Source organism: Apostichopus japonicus, chromosome 7 (assembly GCF_037975245.1).
Source record: "Apostichopus japonicus isolate 1M-3 chromosome 7, ASM3797524v1, whole genome shotgun sequence".
NCBI lineage: Eukaryota > Metazoa > Echinodermata > Holothuroidea > Aspidochirotida > Stichopodidae > Apostichopus > Apostichopus japonicus.
The window spans coordinates 12,577,367-12,590,628 of NC_092567.1; the positions used below are offsets into that span (position 1 = coordinate 12,577,367).

The 13,262-nt window shown below is 36.4% G+C and overlaps 1 protein-coding gene across 1 annotated transcript in view; it reads right to left on the bottom strand.

Moving 5' to 3' along the window:
• The window catches only part of LOC139969371 (doublecortin domain-containing protein 1-like), a 37,008-nt gene that overhangs the window by 10,709 nt on the left and 13,037 nt on the right, over window positions 1–13,262 (bottom strand). The window contains exons 14-34 of the mRNA XM_071974258.1: window positions 12,851–13,022; window positions 12,157–12,271; window positions 11,201–11,375; window positions 10,167–10,274; window positions 9,787–9,917; window positions 9,206–9,266; window positions 8,555–8,853; window positions 7,600–7,850; window positions 6,884–6,969; window positions 5,938–6,093; window positions 5,482–5,728; window positions 5,010–5,175; window positions 4,193–4,354; window positions 3,644–3,844; window positions 3,035–3,249; window positions 2,694–2,764; window positions 2,086–2,274; window positions 1,548–1,754; window positions 951–1,113; window positions 428–529; window positions 135–236 (exon numbers count right to left, since the gene is read on the bottom strand). Of these exons, the coding sequence (XP_071830359.1) occupies window positions 135–236; window positions 428–529; window positions 951–1,113; window positions 1,548–1,754; window positions 2,086–2,274; window positions 2,694–2,764; window positions 3,035–3,249; window positions 3,644–3,844; window positions 4,193–4,354; window positions 5,010–5,175; window positions 5,482–5,728; window positions 5,938–6,093; window positions 6,884–6,969; window positions 7,600–7,850; window positions 8,555–8,853; window positions 9,206–9,266; window positions 9,787–9,917; window positions 10,167–10,274; window positions 11,201–11,375; window positions 12,157–12,271; window positions 12,851–13,022 (3,379 nt within the window). The remainder of the gene's footprint in view (window positions 1–134; window positions 237–427; window positions 530–950; window positions 1,114–1,547; window positions 1,755–2,085; window positions 2,275–2,693; window positions 2,765–3,034; window positions 3,250–3,643; window positions 3,845–4,192; window positions 4,355–5,009; window positions 5,176–5,481; window positions 5,729–5,937; window positions 6,094–6,883; window positions 6,970–7,599; window positions 7,851–8,554; window positions 8,854–9,205; window positions 9,267–9,786; window positions 9,918–10,166; window positions 10,275–11,200; window positions 11,376–12,156; window positions 12,272–12,850; window positions 13,023–13,262) is intronic.

Here is a 13,262-nt window from a genome sequence, read left to right on the forward strand (position 1 = left end):
CCCTCCCCCCCCCCCTTTGAATCAATCTTCTCTCCATATCTAACACCAACATCCAAATATTTTTTACTTTATTTACTTGACTCCCTTCTCAGATCTATTGCTAAAATTAATTTATGTAAACAACTAGACGTTACCTTGCATTTGCCGTAATATATGTTTCTCCTGGTCAAGCTCTCTCATGACCTTTGACCTCTCTGCTCTCTGTAAGGTTTTCAGTTGCTTCATGTAATCAACCTCTGTATGGGGACAGAAAAACAAACCTAGACATTCTTTCTTGAAGGAAAGGATCATCACTATCAAAATTGCTCCTAATGCTTTCTTAGTGCAGAGCCTATATACTATAACAAACATACGCAGACTGCAACATTTAACATCCAAGAAAACCTGTTGACAACAAGAAATATAATACCAGAAATATATGACTTACGTGCCAGGTGTATGAAGGACTCCCCGCAAGAGACCCAGACCTCTAACGGTAATCTCATAATTTGATTGATGGTATTTTCTCTGCTCTCAGTTGGCACATCCCCTGAAACAATTATTACATGCAAAAATATCAATGAATAAGTTACTGGAATCATCTTAAAAAAAGAGAAAGTCTTGTCTGGATGAGCCTAACCCCAATCCACACCCACCCCACCCCCTCACCCACCCCCAGCCCAATGTACATTTCTATGAAATACCAATTTTCAAGCATACCTCCTAACCAAAAGTAGATACAAAACTGATAATGAGGTGTTTACAAAAGCATACACAATATCATACACTTTTATAATTCAAATGCCAGGAAAAAACAAGGTATTGTGGAGTAGACATGCCCCCATACTGAACATAATGCACGATAGTCAATACTTTGTACAAAGTAGCCCAAAGCATACTACAGTAGTCAGTGAGATAAAGAGTAATAGTACCATGAGCCCTAGCCATCTTTTGATCTGATATATGGTTACCTTCCACACTGTCTTTGTTGTTTAGGTCAATGTGCTTGATCCCATAAGCAGCTAGCTTCAAAGCTGTGACATCAGCAACAGTGATGACTTGTGTACCATCTTGAGTGTACAGCTTCCTGGCAGCAGAGGGTAACTGCAGGGAGTAGGTACACTGATCCAACAGCTGAAAGAGATGAAACATCATAAACAATAGCTCCCCTGAGACTGTGCATCAACCAATGAAACTTACAGTTTCATCTTACAACATCATTGGTCACTTAACATCTCAGGCGGGCACAACTAAAGCCCTCGGTTGGACCTCTGTTAAACTCTGCAGTTTTGGGAGTTCCTAAAGAACCTTATTAAGGCCTATTTGTTATAGGACACTTGAACACAACCAATGGACAATTTGTATTTAAACATTTCTAATCTCCTATTTCCAATATATTAAATATGTTCATCTTTGTGACAGGATAAAATACTTAAAAAAATAATACAAATAAATTAAAATAATAATTAAAGTGTTACAAGCCTGCAGATCTGCACAACATGTTACTTTGGCTTTCCAAATCAATTTCTGTTCCACAGCTGCTTTAAAGTGGATCATTCTTGACTTACCCCTCGTAAAGTAGACCCCACCATGAGGACCCCTTCTGAGCCTCTCCCCTCTCCGTTCCTATAGGCCAAGAGACGAACTGACTGGATCGGTTGGTAGGCATTGATTTCTTTAGCTATTAGTCTGGCACTATTCATTTGTTTTAATCGGGTGAATTCTTTCTCATATTGGGAGACGGTGTTTGATGCTTCAAAGGTGGAAAGGTCGACCTGGATGGATAATAAAATCAAACTTAATATTAAAGATACTTTATGTAATTTTCATAAACACCAACAGGGAATGCGATTCATACATTCTTATTCAGAAAACTTAGAGGAACATTTTGACAAGTATGTGAATTTCCAAAAGAATTTTCAAGAGTAATATTCATAAAATGTCTCGGATATTTAATGAGGTATCCAGAGCTTTCTCAAGAAATATTGTCATCAAATATAAAAAATCAACAAAACAATGGGAAAATCTCAAAGGCATTCAACCCTGTCAAATAAAAGTTGTAGTCACAAAGTGGGGTAGGTGGGGAAAGGGAGGGTCTTGTCTTACCTTGCCACTCAAACACTGGAAACACCCCATTCCTCTTTGGCCTCTGTTAGCCGCTGTCTGACCAGAAAAGCAGATGAACTCTGTTGGGTCTTCCAACTTAGTCAGCTTGTTGTGGGCCCGTAAGGTCCGGGCACATGCAAAACACACAGTAACAGATTCTCCAGACTTCTTACTCATTAGTACATAACCCTAATGGAAAGAGAAAAAACAGTTAGAGCAGAGATTTCTATGTGAGAAGAGACAACTGACGGGCCTCATTTATGAGAATAACTACAGACAAATGTATACATTTATGTAAGACAAAAATAGAACATAAGTTCCCATGTCAGCATATACACCAGTCTTCAAGCAGTTTACCTGCTTGTCTTGCAGTTAATAATGTAGCATTTTCCTATCATCAAACAATCATCACAATTTCCTTTAATAATTGATTTCCATTCTGTTACAGATGCCACACAATCTGTTAAATTTATCACTTCTAGCAAAGAAATACTGTTCTAAGTCTAAGTCTATTATTCTGACCATTCTTAAAGCTTTCATATTTTTGTTGATGGCTTTATAGCTTTGTGCTATGAGATTGTTCAAACTACTATCAAAGTGATACTCACTGGTTGCTCTACAGGTGTCTCGCCTACCACTGCAAATGTGCAAACATTTGCTTTATTAGCAGCAGTTATTTCTGTTGAGATCAATTGAAACATAGTTACAAGTCAAGATGCAAGAATGGTAGAAAAATGCAAATGATATGCAAATTATGAATAAATAAAGCAAAATTTTGACACAAGAAAGAATAAATTATGACCAAATAAGGTAAATATGGAAAGTAAATTAAATTGAGGGTTTGAGACTTTTCATTACCAATGTACAGAGACTTAAACTGTTAAGCATACAGTTTACACCAGATATGTTATCTATCCCTCAAGCTAGGACACTGCATCACACTTCTTACCGATGTCTTTTACTTCAGTTGCAAATGCATCAATGATGCCCGTGTCACTCTCAAATGCCCATTTTTGATTGGCTCGTCCATTCTGCTCCTGCCTCTTGGGCTGCAATGCAACCTCTTGTCCAACAAATGATGTAGGAATGGAGTCATCGCCTGCTTTAAATGCTGGCATGGTTACAGTTAGGACCATTTCAGGGTTAGGTTTGGAACAAATAAATCTGAAATTAAAATAACATCAAATTAATTATTTTTTTAGGGTATCATATACTGAAGTGATTAGAATGGAAGAGCTTAGAAAACTTAATTCTTACAATTCTATGTGACATTTTTGATAATTGGTAGGTGTTTCAATAAACACCACGGTATTTGCTTTCTGAGACAACAGCTGGAATCCCGGCATTTGATTTATCTTATACAAAGGCAGTAAATGATTATTATTATTCAACACACTAGTCATCAAACATCTATTGAGCAAATACTGTATTTACTGTACAAACCCTTCATTACCTTCACTTCCATCTCTATGAAGGTTGTACACATATAAATAATGACAAGATAGGAAACAATACAATCCTTAAATATAATTACTATGTTACTCCTATAACAACATACCCATTCTCTTCATCTATTTCCCATCTTTGTGAGGTATCCTCTGTGTTCTTCTTACATAGGATCACTGCTGAAGATTCTAATTCAGGGTTTTCCAAACCTACTACAAGATAAGGGTTAGATTTACAAGTAATAAATCCATCGTAGTATGAAAACTGTTCCTTAACCAATCTTGATTGATTTGAAGATTTTCTCTTCTTTGGTCTGAAAAGCAAAATATAAAATATGATCAGAAATGAGTTGTGAATGAAGTTACTTCAAGGTTTATAGGTAAATTAATTCATGTTATACAAGAAGAAGTTTGCTACCAATAATACTTTTCATCAATGAGCCCAGAAGTATTATAAATCAATACACAATGGTAGTATAAGCAGTATCTCTGTAGATCAATAATTAAGGATAGATTACTTCCCACTAAGAAACTCAACCCTTCTTGTTGAAAGAGTAATAAATGTCTAGATTTAATTAGAACTCAGCTCACTTGCCTGATTGAAGATGTTATGACAGAGGGAGAAAACTCTTGTTTTAGGCAAATGATTAACTTAAACTTACTTGAATTTTTTGTAGAGTTCATTGCTTGAATATTGTTGATCACTTTGATCTGCCTGGTTGACCTCTGTGACCCTATCCAGGTCAACATTTACCACTCTCTCCCAGGGCCACTTTAATCCTTCCGAGTGCTGCTCTGATCTTAAGTGGGACTTTTGATGAGAGCTGGAGAAACAAACAGGATCAAGCCAGACCAAAAATAGAATCTTTCAACAAAAGCTATGACAGCATAGTAAAGATCAGAAAAGTGTTTAAACGCAAGCATGGGACAAATCTATCATTTCTTGTGCGTGGTGATAATATGACCATAGCCATACAGGGGGAGCAATGTCCCCCTCCCCTCGATACCAATTTTCAGACCGAAAAACTTGCACATACACGCTCAAGTTATTTACACTAGCAATTTAGTTCAAATTATGGAAACATTAGCACCATATTGCATTTAAGCCCCTTACTAAAACAAAATGGTCTGAAAGGATCTCCACTCCTCTTAGAACCTTCCCCAAATTGGACATCAGGCAAATTTTGTGGGCTCCTGCCCGCCTCTATAATAAGAATTGGTAACAGAAAGTAGAGCCTATGTGGTGTCTTGAAAAGTCATATAAATGTAAGCATTATTTAAACTTAAATCCTCTGACACTTGTAAAATTTGACTCCCCCCCAACCACACCAAAGAGGGTGGCTACACACAGGTGACTAGAAACATCTCTTCACACGCAAGGATTTCTAAATTCCATCACATTCAAACAATGTATGGTACCTGTTGAGCTGCTAGTGAAATCAAGTACAATAAGTATGTTTTGATGAGAGAGTAATTTACCTGAGATGCTGGGACAAATCATCATCAATCTCCACCTCTTCCTCCTCTGCTTCCTCTGGGGTCTCTGGTTTGGTCAACTGGAGGCGGTCCTCATCACTAACTGGACAATGGTTTACAACTAACCTGCTCCCAACAGCAAGTGATCCTTCCACTTCAAGTACTAAAGCTAAGAGCAAAACATTCAATAGGTTTGTTATGTACGGTAGTCTGGGTGATGCTACTTCTACAGGCATGCTGTGTCTTGTCAATGTGTCAAACAATGAGCGTTCAAAGAAGCCATACTTCTTCTGCAGAAGTCCAGACCCTAGATAATTGATATTTAATAATAACACACACTTTACTATTACAAACATACGCCTATTGTTTTGGGAACGTTATAATGTTATCTCACAGACTAAGCTATTTTATCTATAAGGTCATTCAAGTTAATCCTTGCAATCAGAGGTGACATCAATGAAAGTAGTTTACTTACTGTCGGGGTCCCTCAAAGTACAGAACTGTCTGATAGCATCTATATCTCCAGCCAGCATAGCCAGGACTACCCGCCTCTGTTGTTCCTGAGAGGAGAGGTTTGGATCCTTCCAAGTCTCCCCGCAAGAGGCAAAGACTAACTGGTCCCTCTCCAGGTTGTCTAGGCTGCGATGCTCTTTCCCTTGATGGTCGTATAAACGACGGGCAGCGAATGGCAGATTCAGAAGAGATGTACAACGATCCAGAAACTGGGGACAAAGATTGGTTTATAGAGATGAAAGTTGTAAAGTAGAAGAAAACGACAGGAGATGAAATATATTAGGAAACGAACAAACATGAAAAAGGGTATCTAGATAAAAGGGCCTTGTAATAACAAATTATTAAAAATATTACACTAGAGAACACTGGAAGGAGTCGTGGGTGACCTACATTGAAGAAGAAGATATTTAACTCTTACCAGTTGAAATTCCAACTGTTTAAGTTTTTCTTCTTTTGTTTCCAGTTTCTCCACCCTCTTCTGCTCCTCATCAATACCGCCTCTCTTGTCCCAGGAACGAGTCTTCCTGTGAAATCTCTTGCCATTTGAGGCGGACCGATTTAAATCTTTCATCATCTGGCAGAGTTTTCAGACAGTTGAAAAAGAAGCAATTATTTTAGAAATTATAACCAAATGTAGTGATTTGGTCAATAAAACATAACCATTTATTAAATTGTTGGTATGTGACATATTGCTACAACACAAGTAACATGGCTAGGGTTGATAACTTGATATTAAGGTAAAGCATGTGAAACTGCTTGTCATGCACCTTAGGAAGCCCTGGCAATGTTAGACCTTGGATTGGAGTTTTAAAATTGTGTGATAATTTTCAAACCAAAGTGCCTCTAATTAGAAAGATAAGTTCAAAGCCAAATCAAATTCTCAAAACCTTTGCTTGGCCTGGGAGTGACATACTAGACAAGACTACAAGTGTTTTTAAGGTCACTTCCTTTGCAATGTACGTGAACACATATTAATTAATATTAACTTTATTCCACATATGAACATTGTAATAAAATAAAGAAATAAAATGAAAGCAAAGCATTTTTCATTTCTAATAATTCACTAAATACACTGTTAATATTTAATTACATGGGCTAAACCAAACACCAAACTTGCATGACTCTCTCATCAGTGTGTAATCATGTAAAAGGAGTAAATCTGACCAAATAGTAAAGAGGGCATTCTCATGGTAAGAAGACTTTCCATGTATTTGGCATGAACTCAGTGGCCCCCCTACCCACCCCACCCCCACCCAACCATCCCAGTCCTAACTGATGGTCAACTTAACAGAATATGTTGCCGATCAGAATGACTATAGATGTAACTCCCAGCATGTGTTAATGAGTTCATTGGCTGTACTTACATTTGTCAAGTCAGGTCCCACAACCCATGCAGATCTGGTCATGTCCCTCTCACCGTTCTTCAGGACTTGTAACCTCAGAGGAGCAGCTGTAAACAAAACGCACATAGCAGATAAACGAAGAGTCCATCCACATTGCTTAACATTGCTCAAATTCCCTTCATCAAAGGTTATATGGGCGTTTGATGAAGACCTGTTACAAACACAATATCCGATAATGCAAACCAAAACTCAGAGTGGAAATTGCAAGAAGTTTTAGGAACTGTACCACTTCTTATCAATTAAAAATTATAAAAGGTGTTTTAAAAATTAAAAATTAAACCAACATGCAAAACCAATGGTCTATTCCAAAGATGAATACAATAACGAAACACCTCATAACAGTGGGCAGGAAAATCTGACTTAAAAAAAACATGTTTTGTTTTCAATTTGTTTACTGTAATAGTGGGGATACGTGGCACAAATGCAGTGTTGCTTATTTTGAAGGCATTGATCTATATTCTGCATACTTTGACAAGTATAATCAATTAAAACAGTGAAATTGACATATTAACTTGTCCATTAAATGACATAGAGGGTGCTATACTTGAACTGCAATTGTCTTTTTAACATTTGAAATTGGAAACATAACTTCTCATGTTGTTCTTGCAAGTGATTCAGCTGTTTCAAGCTCAGAAATAGAACAAGATTTATAAATAAGCATGAACTGGTCAGCTTACTTCGTACAGGGGCTACAGTCTCTTCATTCTCAGTTCCAAGTAAATTTTCACCGGAGGATTTCTCTTTGTTTTTCTTGAGAGGCGGAGCATATGCTATGAGGTATCCCTCCATCGGCCAATCAAATTCATCATTCCAAGATTCATCTTCAAGGATCGGCCAGGAATATGCTAATTTGTTCCATTCTGGATTGGTCACCACTGAGTGCTTCCATTGACCTAAGTTTTCAAACTTTTCCTGTTTCAATGCCCACCTGCAAATATCCAGATACAAAGAGAAAACATAAGGCCCAGGGTGGCATTAGCAAAGTAACAAATTCACCATTCATCAGGCATTCATAATAATTAAAACATTTTATATTCGAGATGATTCTCTCAGACATTAATTTGTAGATAACCACCAGTGTGTACTATATAAATCCAAGTGTGAGGTTTCATTAAAAGCTCTCTAGAGGTAATATCTGCATATATTAAGAGATGATAGACTGTTTTAATGAAAACTATTCTTTTGAAAATAACCAGCTAAAAGATGGGGCCAGATCAAGTTTGTTTCCTCTAAAGTTATTCATGTTGTGCACGTTCTGTGAAGTGCACAAATCCAGCTTTACAGTCTCAATTTACAGTTTGCACAAAACAATGATCAGCTGTATATGAACAGGAGATGTAGTAACACCATACATCACTCTTGCAACAATTTGAGTTGTTGCAAACAAGACAATGTCTGTTATCAATTGCTTATGTATGAAATGGCAACAAAGAACTGCTACAAATACCAGTTATACTTAATACAATTTTTCTGCTGTTGCATAATATTAATTAACCAAAAATATTTCTATGGCGTGAAACAAAAACTAAAAATTAGAAACAATGGAGAAAAAAAATTCAAAAGAGTTCACTGATAGAAATAGACAAGTCCACGCATGCACACCTTCATAGCAAATTCATAAGTTTATCATACCTTTGAGACTTGGCCCAAGGGTGTCTGCTTGGTAGTGCTGAAACTGCTGCCAATACAATATGTTGACCTTTGAACTCCTTTGACTCACTCAACCACTGACTGAGTTTGGAGCTTAGGCCATCTGATCCATCATTATCAGGGATTGAATATTCATCAGGTTGATTGCCAGATTCTGATTGGTTCATTCCCAGCCAATCAGCATCTGTAGTCTCTCCCATTTGATCACCTTGAGCAGTAACCATGGTTACATCAGAAGAACTCCTCTCCTCAACATAAGTTAGAGCTAATTCAGGGTATGTCTGAGAAGGAACAGATTAAATTATACTCTATCAGATCTGTATTGCTCATATTCATCAATTTATAATGCCTAGAATATTTTAGTCCAATTTGTGTTCCTTATCTTACATCCTTTTATTTTCTATACTTGATAAGTTTTTTTCCTTACATGAATCTATAATGCTCACATGATTCAAACTGAACATTCTTCAAAGGACCAAAAAGGAATATTTAAACAACTAGTAGTAAATCATATGGTTATAGAAAGATTGTCAATACCATACCACATCATATCATATTTAGACAATATTATAAAAGAAAAGGCTCCTTGATGATGACTTGGACATAAATTTAAATTTTAAGAACAGTCCACACCTTTGAGAAAATTCTGCCATCATTTGAGAAAGACCACTCCTGGAGCATACCAGCTGATGACCTGAAAGGAAGATAAATTTTCACAAAGAGTTCCATTATAAATCAATCTTAGAGCAAGTATTGCAGATATGACCAGAGAAGCACTGACGTAGAACCTGTGTACTTGTTTGTGTAAAGCCTATGCCAGTACTACAAGGTTTGAATGGCCATGAAAATAGTGAATAAAGGGCAAATAAAGAGTGCACAAGTAGTATAAAATATGGTCAGGGATTAAAATATACAAAAATAAACAGAGGAGTGGGTGATCTGAGTAATGAAAGAAACATACTGATTGGTCAATAAGTAATGAAAGAAACATACTAATTTGTTAATAAGTAATGAAAGAAACATACTGATTGGTTAATAAGTAATGAAAGAAACATACTAATTTGTTAATAAGTAATGAAAGAAACATACTGATTGGTTAATAAGTAATGAATGGACACTATATAGATGGAGCATACTGCATGGCTAGAATAAACAGATAATTGTGTATGGGCCTTATGAAGGCAAACAGTGAGATAAGAGAAGATTAGAGTAACCTTTTCTCTAATCCAACAGCATATCCATCAGCTTCTGTCTTTCCATCCAGGAAAACCTTTCTGAATCGCGGCTGTTTCTCAAGAACAGTCAAAGCCATCTGAGGAAATGCCCTGGAATAGATTTGACCTCGCTGAAAGGACATACAATACAAGATCAACATCATGGCATGGAACTTAGAATGAATGGAACATAAAGTTTGGAAAATAAGGTGAATTTTCCCCTATACATAAGTCATGTGTAGATGAATTAATATCAATGAATTTTAGCTCGAATTCACCAGTCATAAAATATGGATATCACTCAAATCATGGGGATTATGTGTATATATAATAAACCCTCAAGAATAATTCCTATGCATTTGATTTGACCTTTGACCTACCTTGTTGATTACCCATGACTGAGCTTGTCTTGGCCAGACTTCCCTGTCTCCAATTTTTCTTTTGGTTTGAACTGAGAGTTCAGAATAGAGCACTTTACTAGGATCATCCTGAAGAACATTAAACAAAGGAAAGTAGTCATAGTTTTATAAGGGAGTAAGGTAGTCACAGTTTAAAACAGAGGAAGGTAGTCATAGTTTTATAAGGTAGTCACAATTTAAAACAGAGGAAGGTAGTCATAGTTTTATAAGGTAGTCACAATTTAAAACAGAGGAAGGTAGTCATAGTTTTATAAGGTAGTCACAATTTAAAACAGAGGAAGGTAGTCATAGTTTTATAAGGGAGTAAGGTAGTCACAGTTTTAAAACAGAGGAAGGTAGTCATAGTTTTATAAGGTAGTCACAATTTAAAACAGAGGAAGGTAGTCATAGTTTTATAAGGTAGTCACAATTTAAAACAGAGGAAGGTAGTCATAGTTTTATAAGGGAGTAAGGTAGTCACAGTTTAAAACAGAGGAAGGTAGTCATAGTTTTATAAGGGAGTAAGGTAGTCACAGTTTTAAAACAGAGGAAGGTAGTCATAGTTTTATAAGGGAGTAAGGTAGTCACAGTTTTAAAACAGAGGAAGGTAGTCATAGTTTTATTGATGATTTCATTGAAGCATTCTTGCCAAGCTATACCAGCTCTGGTCGATTCATTCTTGTGAAACAACATTGAGACACTCTTTAAGTTGTCCTCAGTTTGTATGACCATGCTAATATCATTACAAATAAAGGTTTGTTAATTAACCTTCTCAACAAAATGCACACAAAAATCAACAAAAGATATTTAAAAGTCAATCTTTTTATAGCCAAAATGGATCCCTTTGATAAATTACATTTAATAAAAATAAAAAAATAAAATAACTTCTCTGTTCACATACGTAATCTGCAATAAATGCAGTTGGTGAGGTTGTACTGTAGATTACACATATGTATGTCTACGAAACCTTAATCAAAGGCAAATATAATAATAATCATAACATGAGATGACCTCACCTTAAAATAGAGGAAATGATTGTCAATGCTAAGTTCATTCATCTTTGCATCCTCTAGTTTCTGTATGGCATCATTCTTGGTCATCAGTTCATCTTGATTGTAACAGCCGGGATGTTGTAATTCAGCCATCTCATACCCCTCTGGGGCTCCCTCACTCACATGCCAAAGTGTATGCCTATAGGTCAATATAATCATGTTGTAATTCAGCCATCTCATACTCCTCTGGGGCACCCTCACTCACATGCCAAAGTGTATGCCTATAGGTCAATATAATCATGTTGTAATTCAGCCATCTCATACTCCTCTGGGCTCCCTCACTCACATGCCAAAGTGTATGCCTATAGGTCAATATAATCATGTTGTAATTCAGCCATCTCATACTCCTCTGGGCTCCCTCACTCACATGCCAAAGTGTATGCCTATAGGTCAATATAATCATGTTGTAATTCAGCCATCTCATACTCCTCTGGGCTCCCTCACTCACATGCCAAAGTGTATGCCTATAAGTCAATTTAATCATTCACATGAAACTAATTAAACCAGTCCATATCTGCTTCAAATGGGACTTTTATGAAAGTATAAATTACAAACTCAGTAACTGATAATAGTATGTAACAGTTTTATAATCTATACACAGGCTTTACTTTCTGACCTATGCAATAAGTAACACAATATCAGCTTGATACTTCCATATTAAAAACCAAGCTGACATTTGTATTATTTCCCCTGAATGTCATTGTATTATGTTCCAATTTACAATATACAGTGAAAACATGTTTCAAACCTTATAATTAAGATTACTTGTCTAGGATGAATGATGAAAACTAAATAGAACATTGTATGTAAGTATATCAAGGGTGCTTCCTATATAAACTAAACCCAGAAGAAATGGAGAATATGTTAGACATTTAACCAAATAGTTTAAGAACGAAGGAAATCAAAGAGAGCCATATTACCTCTCTCCACCGTCTGGTATCTCATCAATATTAATAGGTTCTCTGATGGCTGTGTTCCTCTCACCACATAGGTTGCACAGTCTAGCTCTGTCCAAGGTGAGTTGTAAACAATAAACTACAAAAGAAACAAAACCAAACACTGAGGATGATATATGTCAAATAAAGCCTACAACTGCCTGACAATTAGCAAACTTTCCTGTCAGCAAGCACAAAGATTTTCGAGGCTTTATTAAAGAGTATTTCTTTGTACAATTGCAATCTGTGGGGCACAACGAAGGATCTTGTTCGCAAAATTGACAATTTTCAAAAGGAGACGACTTCGTAATATTCTCAACATTAGATGGACCAATAATAATTGGTTATCAAATGATGAGCTATACAACGAAACAAACCAAACACCTTGGTCATCCATAGTCGCACATAGAAGATTGAGATTTTTCGGTCATGTAGCAAGACTCCAGGAGGACGTTCCAGCAAAGGTTGCTTTAAGAGAAGCATTGAGACATACTGCTAAGCCAGTAGGAAGGCCCAAGACTACCTTGCTTGGAAAAATAAAGTCGCAATTTAAGGACGTTAACATTAACAATTTCGAGGAAGCAATAAACCTTGCGCAAGATCGTGATACGTGTCGGAGGTTAATCACTGAGCATGTCGGATAGATGAGACTCAACTTAATACTACTACTACTACTTACCGTTTGGATCCTTGAACAGCTCTCCAAATGATATCCATATTTCTTGATCATTCTGGAGCTGGAAGACATCGTTGATAGGTTCCCCATGAGAGTTAAAGATGGTTGTAACCACTGTGCTGAGTGCTGTTGTGTTCTGTTCTAAGTGTATCCATCGTGTAATGGTGTCAAGCAACTACAAATGAACGTAAAACCAGACTGTTAAACTATCACACAGCCCTAGTGTGTAGGTTAAATGACAAATCAGGATATAGAAGACCACATTCCCACTAAAAAACTTATTTTATGGTATTACAGAATTTATGGCATACCATAGATTTAGATGTATGGCTCACTCAGTTTTTTCTTTCTAAATGAACAGTGTTGACAAATGACATTTAGTAAGTGAAAAATAATAACTAAATATACAACAAAA